General features: G+C 33.1%; 1 protein-coding gene across 4 annotated transcripts in view; it reads right to left on the reverse strand.

The window, feature by feature from the left end:
• Nucleotides 1–13,714, reverse strand: part of LOC111064233 (solute carrier family 66 member 2) — a 54,143-nt gene that overhangs the window by 30,377 nt on the left and 10,052 nt on the right. For 3 of the 4 annotated variants that reach the window (XM_039423439.1, XM_039423440.1, XM_039423438.1), the window contains exon 2: nt 4,364–4,483. Coding sequence is in view for 1 of the 4 variants with exons in the window: in XM_039423437.1 (XP_039279371.1) it covers nt 986–1,217 (232 nt within the window). In the remaining 3 variants the exon portion in view is untranslated. Of the gene's footprint in view, nt 1–985; nt 2,148–4,363; nt 4,484–13,714 lie in introns of those variants that run through there. The other variant, XM_039423437.1, reaches the window with a different exon arrangement.

A 13,714-nucleotide genomic window follows, 5' to 3' on the forward strand; every position in this document is an offset into this window, starting at 1 on the left:
ATTTAGATAAGTAGGAATGACGACAAATCGATGAGACTCTACATTAAGTTCGAAAATATTGCAATTGAGTAGACAATACAGACAATACAGATATTGGATATAGAAAATAGGAGTTATTACGGTGACGGATAAAAAATCAGTTTCTCGTCTAAATGAATGAGTGGCTGAAATATTAGATGCATAATTTATCTTTGGGGATAATGAATCGGTCAAGCGGTATTCCTGATAATTTTTTATGGTTATCAATGAAGCCACTACAGAAAAAAATTGTGGAAATGAATGATCAATGATCAAAGAGCAGCGACAAAAAAATATAAATAGTAGTTTGGCTACAATTCAAATGTTCAGAAAAGCTTACACAATAACTGATCGGAAATAGTCCTTATCGAAGCAACAGACAAAAGACCTCATTAGGGAGAGAGCGTTGATCTTTAACCCTACGCATTAACATCACAAACCAAGCAAATTATAATTAACACCAGTAGAGCTGGAGCTCTGAATGATTCATGTAGTGTAAAGAAGAATATAAACGTATTCAATAGAATTAGGTTAGAACCTTAATAGAACCTTTTCCCTGAGTAATGCACAACTGAATACAAATAGATTCATGGGGCATTATAATTTTCTGTACAGCAGATTATGAATAAAATTTATTTATAAATAATATTTAATATTTGAGACATGTAAAGCCTAAAAAATATGTAACATAGTTAGATTTGAGTCTAAGTGACCATACATTAAATTTTAACCCAATTGGAAAATTATAAAGATGAATTTGGTGGAAGTAAAGTTATAGAAACACTATAATTATTTAAAATTGATTATGTAAAATATTTCTTAATTTGAAAGTGAACATGTTATGGATGTTAGGATATTAAAATTATTTCATGTATTCATCAAAACTTTCATTCGTCGTTTTTACAAGCCAGTTCACTAACCTTGTTAGCTATTCCAAGTCAGATTGGAGAAATGACAAGACACTCACTTGAAGAAGTAGTGACTGCTGCAACTGCCGGTATCTCAGCAACAGTGATGGAGTCTAAATCATCACTTTCCGTTCTGCTGGAGGCATGCGGTTGGTTCCTCATTCGGCCTTCGGAGGGAGTAAGGGGAACATCCACTAGGTCTACTCTCACTTCTATAGGTGGTTCAGGTGCGCTACGATTAGTGACAACTGACGTCCCTTGACCACATGCAATTGGCACTTGTCTTTTCATTTTCGTAAATCACTGATATCACATCACATCAACGTCAACGAAAGAGGTATTATATTGAGATTTAGAGCAGAAAACAATACTGATTTGAATATTGTGCTAGAATTTGTTATTGAAATATTGGAGAGAAGTATATAGAGAAGACGGAGTCCGAAGAGCGCTGTATCTCCATTCTAGCACTAGAAGCATGTCGCAGACAAATAATTCAATCAACTACAACACTTCAGGCGTAGGCCTACACTTACTAGAACAATATTCGAGAATGTGGAGGAGCTATTCACTAGTTTGTTGGAATCCGAAATATACATGTAACCCGGGACAGCATGTGACGTTTACTTTGTAGTAGCTGTGAACCAACCTGTCACGAGTCACGAACAGATGACGTCTTGTTCTCGAGAGAATATGGTGAACAAGCAGCGAAGAGCCTCGGCAACAAGGTTTCGATGTACGGTAGCACTAGCAAGGTGGGTGATGTTTGTCTACACGACAGTGCTGTGTTCACCGGCAACGACACACAAATGAGCCGAGCACGACCACGACCACTCTGTTGACACACTACGCCACAAACGTCCAATAATCGACATCGGACGTCAATTTACGAGCTAATGTTAAATAAGCAAAAGAATGTAGAGTTTCGCAATCACTCGACCAATGAGCCAAGGTGATAGACGAAAGCTGATCGACATCGACGACTCTCTCGACAACTTCTATTGTCTTTTCAAGTAGCCGGCTCACAATAATTGTCACACGGATAAATATATATATAAAGCTGAACTATTTAAAAACTTTTCTAGCACAGTATTGACTTTTCAATGTGGTTAAAAATGTAATGGAATCAGCAACAAGCAACAATACCTGCTTCTTCTATTCAATCAGACCGAATACACACTGAAACATACGCACACACACACATCCCGAGTGCCGGTCAACGATCGACTACTGCAGATGTGGACAAAAGTAATACTGAACGTATCGATGAACTTTGAACTCAGCGTGACATGCTTTAATACGGATCGGTCGATAAGAATTGGTCGTTAATCAAAGTTCATTTCACTAAAATTACAATCAAGGCGGCTATGTAGAATAATGATTGAAGATAATTGGTTTTAACATAATTTGGAGAGATTTTTCCAATACTTAAGTAGTATTGATAGTAGGCCTAATAGAAATTGTTCATTTTAATGAAGAGTATAATGGATTTTTGTCAACTGCAACATTTGAAACGGTAAAACTGATGATTCACAATGAAAAAAAAGGAACAACTACTGTATCAAATAACACGATTGATGATTGTGAAATGAAAATTCAATGCAATCTGATGAATGAAAACAAATGAACGTATGTAATCTCTTTCATAAAAACACAAAAACGCACGTTTATTTGAAAGTTTGCTTCCTATGGATTGATTAATCAGTGGAATATGATAAAAACATAAAATGTTTGATGCGATGAATTTCAAGAAAAAGACTTGATGTGATAATATATTATTGTTGATTGTGAGGACGATTTTCTTGAGTCGTAAATTACTCTACATTCAGACTACATGAAAACCTTTGAATAAAGATTGCAAGTGATTGAGAAAATATGGATTCTTGGCTAATTATTTTCAATTTCTCAATTGTTAATGTTAGATAATGAATTTTAATTATTCATTTGATTTATTACCATGCTAACATACAATGTTAAATAAATACCATAAATGAAAATGATCCAACCAGCACGAGATAAAAAATGAAAATATTTCTGATTCTGTATCTGCAAATCCATTAAATTCAAACATCATTTTGTATGCTTTCCGTTTGCTCAATCTTCCCCACGTCCTCTCATTACTTCCTTCGTTGAGGAGCAACTCGACTTCTTCAGGTGGAGTATTTTGTTGCTGTATTATTGAACAAGCCGATCGTGAGAAACGAGGGATCTGGCTATCGTTGTAACTCATTCACACACTTCTCCGTCATCCTATCTATCTGATCGAGATTCTAGCTCCCATGAGCTCACCCTTCTTCAAAGTACTGCCATTTTCAACTTATCTTTCCACACTTCTGCCTGTGGAGGTTACAACTCCCAGCCCTACCAATTGAATTGTAATGCATTTGCTTGTTTCAAAAGGAATTCCTAAAATTCCTAGAGTTTTAGAGTTTTAGAGTTTTAGGGTTTCTGCAGATCACCATCAGAAATAAAAATAAAATAAATAAGGGAAAATAATAAAGGGAGAGTATATCCCTACATTTTTACAATAAATTCCCCCTACAAGGTCGATTATTGTTATGTAATGTCTACTGCTTCACTATTGTTATATATATATATATATATATGTTGTTTTTGATGTGGAAGTTATATCATTGTGACTCAGGTTTATGCTACAAGAAGATTATCATTGGGATATGCCATTGTTACTTCTGGTTCTGTTTTTATAATTAATATACTCAAAAAATTTACGGTATTGTATTTTTCATCATTGTAAAAAATAAGCACAACTCGCACTCCGCGCTCAGATTTTTCTTTGCGGGTGCTATTTTTTCCGTAAATTATTAGTTAATTTTTGTTTTGTAAAGTGTTTTTATGGAAATAAATTTTGATTTGATTTGATTTGATAAAGTAATCTCTCTAAGGTGGTCTTCTAGACCCTTCCAGACCACCTAGGAAGCATAGGACAAGGAAGAATATTTGGGTTATTACCTGTTGTTTCCGTTGTAATATGATGAATGGATAAGTAAATAAAGTCCTAAACTCTTCTTATTGCATTATTTCCTTCATTTCCCTTATTTCATTCTCATCTTTCGTCTGTAAATGGGAAATCTTCCTTCTTTCTGATTTACTTACATTTTTTTATAATAATCTATATTTTTAGGCTGATAATTCATGATCAACATAATGTTCAAATACTATTTCAGTAATTTTTACTTAATTGATTATATGATCAGTTTTTGCTGAAGATCTTTTCAGACCTGGTACTGTAAATTGTATGAAATCAAAATATAAAATACCCTTCCACGACCTCTCAAGAAGTAAACTCCCAGTTCGATAGTCACCGATTTAATGAATAAATTATTAGAAGTTTTAAAATTGTGATACTTGACATATATTTATTAAATTGAATATTTGAAATCCAATATAAGTTTTTGAAACAAGCACATTAATTTACTCACGGATATTTGGCTGCTGTATCAAACCTCGAACCAATAACTTTCGATTCTCATTATCTCATGACAGCAGCTGGCATTTCTGTAGGTCAACTCGGGATCGACAGTGCAACAGATCATTTCCACCTGCAACAAGCAAAACAAAGGTACGAAGATAAAACACTAGATACATCAAGGTAGGATTAGAATCTTCAAAATAAACACAGTATAAAATTTTCTAGATTAAACATTTGATACATCAAAGTATGATTAGAACATTCAAGATAATGAAATTAGGTTGTGCCTGTTGATCATCCCCCAAATTATTTCACAAAATAATTTTTTATCGTTGAATCAATAAAAAAAGAATAATCACAGTATGAGTTTGCTCCATGACACGGAGGAATTCATCATTCACACTGATAACTAGATAAGAAGAAAACACTGTTTTGAGCTTGAACTGTTCAAAAAAAATGTTTGATATGACGCTTTACTGTCATGTAATGATGAGCAAAGATGAGGTATATCTCATTCACTACAATTTTAATCCATGTTGCAGTTTATTTCTGATCATGACAAGAATTTCGGATCAAGATTGAAAATATGAATTTATAAGGAGTTTTTCCGCACCAAGGAAATATCAAATAGGTATAGGATGCATGGAAAGCATAGTGGTCTTGCTGAGCTAATAATTTCTTTTTAATAACAATTTCTACTTCTACCAATAAATTGAAAGCATAAAATAACAAATAACATTATTATAAGATGAATTGAGATATAAATAACTATCCAAAATGGAATATAATGTACTGAAAGATGTCTACCTCATAGAGCGTGCAATATATTATGAAAGAGAATATAATACTACAGTTTGGTAGTTTCTATTTTTCTATGATATTATACAGCCTAATCTTTCGTTTAAAAACAATATTTCACAGCATTCAGCTTACATCAATACGTCATTGTAAGAAAAAAAACTTGGTATAGGCTAAATAAGTATTAATTCGATTTGTCAATGAAGTTGAATGTATTTAAGAATAATGCTGTACAAGTCTAAAGTAATAAATCTCACTAACAAAAGACTCTGTCGACAACTCCTAGAAGCAGTTTGATAACAATATTTGATTATGATAAAATGAGTTAGTATAGAAATTGCATTAAGGGGAGGAGTGTTTGAAGTTTGAAAATCTTTTCGTGAACTATTAACTAAGTATCAAAAAGCACAGGAATTTCTTCAAAAAAGGGGAATTTATTCTAGAAGTAAATTAATAAAATTTCTATTCACTTAAACATGTTCACAATCAATCATTATTGAAATACCCACTCATCAAAAGTTAATATCCAACATAAGATTTTTCTAACTCTAAGGCCGGTTGCACAAAAGCAGGTTAAATTTTAATCGTGGTTAATTTCACGAGAACCAATAATAAAAAGGCTCATTTGAAAAAAAACTTTTTGGCTCTCGTGAAATTAATCATGATTAAAATTTAACCGGCTTTTGTGCAACAGGCTCTGAATTTCTAAATCTGAGCTGAAACTATTTCAGCTTAAGGAGTTGATAAAAACAATAGCTGCTATTTCAAATAATTTAATCATAGATGAACAAGGGATGATATTTTTAAATATATTAGAATATTATAAACGAAGAATCTCTAATAAAAATACTAAAAAGTATACATTTTCAAAACTTAATTTTTCTAATTACTGTGATTAAATTATTTGAATCAATTTATTTTTAACTCTTATATCACAAGTTTTCTAGGTCGTTCATGTTTTTATTTTTCAAAAACTGAATTTTAAAAAATTAAGAGCAACGACTGCAAGTTACATTTATTCAGGACGAGAGTTGTAATTACTTGTGATTAGGATTGAGTGATGAATTAGGTGTAGCCTACTGTACTTGACGAGTAATCGGATAGAACACAATATAAAACAGTCTGAGAAACCCGGCAATAAATCAAGTTGAGGATGCAATCAAACATGATGTTTCGAATAGAGAAAGATTGGAGCGATCGGATTTAAATTATTCATGGCGGTGGAAAGAGATAGTTTCAGTCCACTCAGTGGTGAGAGATTTACTGAATCGACAGCTCGCAGCAAGAATAAAATGTTTAAGGGAAGAAAGAAAACAGTGCGCAGTCGGAATAGCCGGACGTGAGCTTTTAAATAATGATGAGAGAGAGCGGCCTTGAGCAGAGTTTCCAAATTCTCCCTTCAGTTGATGGACACTGAGTGAGCGAGAGCAAGCAACTCAGATGCTAGCCTTTCAACTATTTCCTTAACCCACCTTATTCCCCATTTCCTTAGCCTTTACTTCGGAAACTGCTGTCAACTAGTTACAGCTCTCAGATTTACAATTCATCGGCTAATGGCACTTGGCGAGGAGCATCACCACCCTTTGGAGCACACAAAACACTTTCTACTTGCGCTTGAAAAGCGGATAATAGGTTCGACAAGGAAGGGCGATTGTTTGCATTGGTTATGGCAAATATTGATCGATTATGTAAGAAACAGCCTAGCAAAAAGAGAAAGGCCTGCCCAACTGTGTAAGTTATCCTCCCAGTGTGTTATTTGAGCCCTCAGCCAGATCCTATTATCAATGGTGACACATTGAAAAAAGGCATCTAGAATTTTATTTTGAAAAAGAGGTGTAATAAAAGGCTGCATTTTCCATGAATTTATTCAAATACCTTATTAAAATAATGTACTTTCCTCTAACAATAATTCTACTCTAAAAATACTCTAAAATCGAAATTCTACAAATAGAACTCTTCTTCTAGATGGTTTATTAGAATATTGTTATGAAAAATATTTAATCATTCTCACTCAAAAAATTTTCAACTAGAAGACAACATTGAGATGACTTGACTAACAAATTACTAGACTAATCTTCTAAAATTACTACTAAACAAATTATTGACCGAGCGAAGTGAGGTCCAAGATTCAAGTCGACGGTTTGGCATTTCTCTTAATGTTTATATGTTGCGCATTTACGGCAAAACGCGGTAATAGATTTTCATGAAATTTGACAGGTATGTTCCTTTTTAAATTGCGCGTCGACGTATATACAAGGTTTTTGGAAATTTTGCATTTCAAGGATAATATAAAAGGAAAAAGGAGCCTCCTTCATACGCCAATATTAGAGTAAAAATCTGGTGTGGCGCACTCAGACAACTTTCCTTGCCGTTATGAAAATTGATCACCTGACGCTAGTGTACTCGCGCATCTCAAGTCTACTATTCAAAGATATGATACAGCTGGTGATAGGTCAATAACGCTGGAAACACACGAGGTCTGCTATCTCTTCTTAGTGAATGATTTAATAGAACCAACAGTTGCCAACAGTTTGCAATTTAATAATCACATTTTCTCGGATTTCAAGCTTATTTTCAATTGTAGGTGGAAATGTTACTGGACATTAATTGCAGAGATTTTCATGCTCAATCTTTTCCACTTGGGATTTTCTGTTTAAATTGTATATGAAGGCAGATAATTGAGAATCTAAAATCAAACTTTGCATAGATGGGGCAAAGCTCCTGAAATTTTTACAGATATAGGACTTGTTGCAGTTGATAGAGCTTATCAATGACTATTCCAGGTATAAATTTGATCAAAATCGTTGTAGCCGTTTTCGAGAAAATCGCAAAAAACCCTGTTTTTGACAACATTTTCGCCATTTTAGTTGCCATCTTGGATTGCATTTGATCGAAATTGTCCGTGTCGGATCTTTATAGTGTAAGGACCTTACGTTCCAAATTTCAAGTCATTCCGTCAACTGGGAGATGAGATATCGTGTACACAGAAACACACACACACACACACACACACACACACACACACACACACCACACACACACACACACTTGTTTATCAAGCTTTTTATTAAGAAAGAGTGATAAAGAATGAAATTTAAGACCCTAAAAGTGCAGATGATACGACTGAAATTGATTTCATTTTTGAATCATGAACAAGTGTTAGTCTAGTCACGAAATCAGTACGGTAATTAGATTCCCTAGTAGTCTATGAATATCATATGAAGAGGCAATTTACATAAGTGATGAGCTTCAAATACCAAGTTCAACTTGAATAACAAAAAGTTAGAGTGCACAGAATATACAGAGTGTTTCAGAAGTAGTGTCTAACATTTTAGGATATTGTTCCTGGATGATTTTAACTGTCCAAAACTCAGCGGTTATCCTTATAGCTGCCATTTTGTTTTTTTCACGTAGGAATTCTTATCTCAAGAACGAAATGATGCATTGAACTGAAATTTGGCATGAATATTTATGCTATAAAGACTCAACTTCAAAAAATAAAATAAAAACTTTTCAAAGTGAATTTTCAAAATGGCGGCCATTTAAAATTTTTGATTGCAAATTTCACGAAAACCATTCACTTTACAGAAAATTTACAATAAACAAAAGAGTTAGCAAATTCTATCAAGATTTCAAAGATACCTCATTTAATAAGATTGGTCAGAGAATAACAGAGAAATTTATTACTTTCGTATTGCATGCATGACCACTTTTCACAATTTTTAAACATCAATATTACATTTTTAATTCCAATTGTATTTAAGATGAAGCTTTGAAACTCGGTATGGCTCCATATGACATGCCATAAGCAATTTCTTTATGGCCATCCAGCTGATTTTACGTTTTTCAGATGATCTTTTTTGTTTCATGCTTGCTGTACGAAAATAATTTATTTCTCTGTTATTCTCTGACCAATCTTAATAAAAGAGATATCCTTGAATTCTTGATAAAATTTGCTAACTTTTTTGTTTCTTGTAAATTTTATGTTATAGAACGGTTATCGTGAAATTTTCAATCAAAAATTTAAAATGGCCGCCATTTTGAATATGTACATCGAAAATGTTTTATTTTATTTTTTGGAGTTGAGTCTTTATAGCATAAATATGCATGCCAAATTTCAGATCAATACAACATTTCGTTGAGATAAAAATTCCTAAGTGAAAAAAACAAAATGGCAGCTATGAGGATAACCGCTGAGTTTTGGACAATTAGAATACGACATTTGTAGTCTCCCATCATCCAGGAACAATACCCTAAAATGTTCGATACTACTTCTGAAACATCCTGTATATTTGTTTATTCACAAATAAGTTGTTAATACTTGAGTTTTAACAGAATAGTTAAGGTAGAGTTACAAACATTGGTAAGGTAGAAATTCTAGAATTTCCTTGACCTGAAGCACTAAAAAGGACGAATCGATAAAAAGGAGTTACTGATAGATCACATCATCAATTTATTTCTAGTCACACAACGGTGGTAGATTGACAGCGACATGTCACTTCAGAGTTAGACAGGACGGTAGGGGTAAGATTAGGAGAGGGACTAAAGAGAAAACCATTTTCTAGCCGAAGAAACAAGGGCGTCAGCCACTTCCGTTGAGAGCCTCAACCCCCAACCCCCAACCAAAAGCTTCGTCAGTTGAGTGGGCAGTTCGAGGTTTCGTGCAAACAAATTAGATGCAATGGACGTTTGTTTTCTGTCGGCTCAAAAGTGGAGCACAAGGCACAAGATCGGTCAGCAAAAACCGACATCTGCAATTTGTTGTCCAATCCCCACAGCTCCAAAAATCAATCGAGTTGTTTTAACTTCTAGAGTCGAGGCAATTGGGTTTCAAGTATTGATTATTGGCTCTAAATATGCGAATCTTGAATCTTGAAAATAGTTGAATCTTTCAATGGAATACTGTATTGATTTTAAAAACAGCGATACATAATTTTTATGTTGACTTTCAAGTTTCTGCAGAGTTTTTACTGTGGGTAATAAGATCATGATGAGAGCTAATAGCCCAGTCAATAAAGGTTTTTTCGATCCGAGAATTAAATAAAAGCTGAATCTTTTACCATCGATAGAACCCTCCCAGAGGGTCATTCTCCCAAGAGTCCCAAGAAATCCCCTTGGAGCTTTCCCCCCTCGCCCCCCTCAAAGTTGAAAAATGCAGGTAATCACGGAAAATCAATTATCTCTGTACCCATTGATCGGAAACAGTTCTATAATATGCGATTCGATTCGTTATATTATGGACTACAATATTAGTCATATTCATTTTTTCAATAAAATTAACAGTTTTCTTGATAAAATAATATATATGTAAAAATTTAGGGGGTTCGCGATTTGATTTTTTTGTTTTCTTCGATTAACTTCAAAGCAAGTAGTTTTAAAGGAAAATGAGCCAAATAATTAATGTAGCCACTCTCATTGCAAATCCTTTTATGTATATTGTTATGTATTTGCGATTCGATTTGACGCCGTGGAAGGGGAAACAGTCAACGCGGAACGGCGAGGCTGACTCGCTTAGCCATAGTAAACAGCAAACTGGAAATCAATTATCTCTGTAACCATTAATCGAAAAAAAATCTATTATATGTCATTCGATTCGTTAAATTAAGGACTACAATATTAGTCGTATTCATTTCCTCAATAAATCGAACAGTTTCCTTGATAAAATAATATAATGTAAAAATTTAGGGGTTTTTCGATTTGATTTTTTTGTTTTCTCCGTTTAACTTCGAAGCAAGTAATTTTAAAGAACAATGTGACGAATAATTAATGTAGCCACATTCATTGCGAATCCATTGATGTATATTGTTATGTATTTGCGATTAAAGGAAAATGAGCCAAATAATTAATGTAGCCACTCTCATTGCAAATCCTTTTATGTATATTGTTATGTATTTGCGATTCGATTTGATGCCGTGGAAGGGGAAACAGTCGACGCGGAATGGCGCGGTTCGATTCGATTCGTTATATTATGGACTACAATATTAGTCATATTCATTTTTTCAATAAAATTAACAGTTTTCTTGATAAAATAATATATATGTAAAAATTTAGTGGGTTCGCAATTTGATTTTTTTGTTTTCTTCGATTAACTTCAAAGCAAGTAGTTTTAAAGGAAAATGAGCCAAATAATTAATGTAGCCACTCTCATTGCAAATCCTTTTATGTATATTGTTATGTATTTGCGATTCGATTTGACGCTGTGGAAGGGGAAACAGCCGACGCGGCTGACTCCCTTCACCATAGTAAACAGTATAATACTGCTGTCTACATTGCATCTCATTTACACTATGGCGCTCGAAACAATTAATTTTGTCTATTGTTTTGTCATGCGCTGTATATAGATTTTCACTTTTTAATACTCTAAAAAAATATTACAATTTTCTTGATTTAACCATGCTCATGATAAAAATCAGGATTTCGTTGTTAGCTCACAGAATTTATTATATTAATTTGAAGTGTGCCTTCTACATACCAATCAGAGGTAACACAATTTGATAACTCTAGTTTCAGATATTGATGTTTTTCAACGAAGTTTCATGATATATTATGTGTCCGACTCCTTCAACTTATCCTTATTTTATGAAAAATGAAGATTCAAAATTTCTTTTCATAGCTTTTCTTGTGTTTTATCTTGTTTCATCACTCTTTATAATATATAGATATATCTTAGTTTATTATCTTAGTTTATTAGTTCATCACTCTTAATTTAAACACTTAATAATGGAATGAATATCATCAGATCACGTGAACAAAAAAAAATAAAAGGGTGGGCCTACCTGAGATACTATATGATAACACTGTACTCCTAATAAGTTGTAAATTTTCAAGCTGAAAGTAGATTAATTTGTTGCACATTCGGTTCTAATATTAACAAATGTTACTAAATATTACCGATAATTTATATTATTTATAAAGCTTATGAAATGTAAAACCAAAATTTTAAATTTTCTCTACCTACTGGAGCAAAACATCGATAGAAAATAAAGAAGAGCCCATTATAAGCACAATATACTTGTGTACTAGAATTCACTTGAACTAACTCATCACTTCAACCCTTCAATGATCACAATGAACTAGAATGGTATAAAAACCATGAAATTGATAATCAGGTACATTTTTCGAATAGCTTCACCCAAACTAAATCTGTGAATGCTAAGTCATAAGAAATCATGTTCAATTGATTTAATTTGGATGCTTCAAATAGAAAATTATTTATTCTTTTGGTGCCCTAATCGAGATCAATTTCAATCAAAATTAATTGACATAAAGAAAAGCTTCTGCCAACCTTGTGTAATGAATGACAAGATGCGAGTGGAGGTGAAAAATCGATATGTTAACAAAAATAATAGAAGATGATGAATCATCTTTCAATTAATCTTATACAGTAGGGTACTTTGTGGTTAAATGTGAAACACTTTTATGATTTTCCTACCTTTTATGCATGCTTACTCTTCCTTAATTTGTATGTTTGCATGGCTTTCATCTTTAGAGTCTACTGAATTTTCATATTGGACTGTCTAAATAATGTAGATTCAACTAGTAAGAACGGAAGATAAGCTACTTTACAGAGAGAATCATAGAAAGTTTCAACTCAATAAGCCCAATGTATTAATTTTTTTATGCCTCAGCCGTCATATATATTTGGCTAAACTGAAGGTATATTATCAACCTGGCTTGGAGAATATTAACTACTGTGGAGAAACAGCAAACACTGCACGCTATGATTTTTCAGGAAATTGCCACTGTTAACACTATTGTAGACTAATCTATGATTTATCTCAGTTTTTGACATTCATAACTTATGATAAATTTTAGCATAGAATTATGATCATACACACATATTTTAAATATGTATTATATCATGTAATAGTATGAATATTTTATCGGTTGCAAACAATATCTTTGTCTGTCATAGAATGCATGATTTAGCACATATATAAAAACAAAATGATTTTAGAGAATTTAGAGAATTGAAATGTGAAAAATTAGTTTCATCGCATGTCAAAACAATAGACAAAATTGATTGTTTCGAGCGCCATAGTGTGAATAAGATGCAACTTGGAAAGCAGTAGTCCTACTACTGTATTTTACTGTTTACTATGGTGAAGAGAGTCAGCCACGCCGTACCGCGTCGACTGTTTCCCCTTCCACAGCGTCAACACGAATCGCAAATAAATAACAATATACTTAAATGGATTGGCAATGAATGTGGCTACATTAATTATTTTTCTAATTTTCTTTAGATTATTTGCTTTGAAGTTAATCGGAGAAAACAAAAATCAAATCGAAAAACCCCTAAATTTTTACATATATATTACTTTATCAAGGAAACTGTTTGATTTATTGAGGAAATGAATACGACTAATATTTTAGTCCATAATGTAACGAATCGAATGACATATGATAGATTTTTTTCCGATTAATGGTTACAGAGATAATTGATTTCCAGTTTGCTGTTTACTATGGCTAAGAGAGTCAGCCGCGCCGTTCCGCGTCGACTGTTTCCCCTTCCACAGCGTCAAATCGAATCGCAAATACATAACAATATACATCAATGGATTTG

Source organism: Nilaparvata lugens, chromosome 3, assembly GCF_014356525.2.
Source record: "Nilaparvata lugens isolate BPH chromosome 3, ASM1435652v1, whole genome shotgun sequence".
In the NCBI taxonomy this organism is placed as follows: Eukaryota; Metazoa; Arthropoda; class Insecta; order Hemiptera; family Delphacidae; genus Nilaparvata; species Nilaparvata lugens.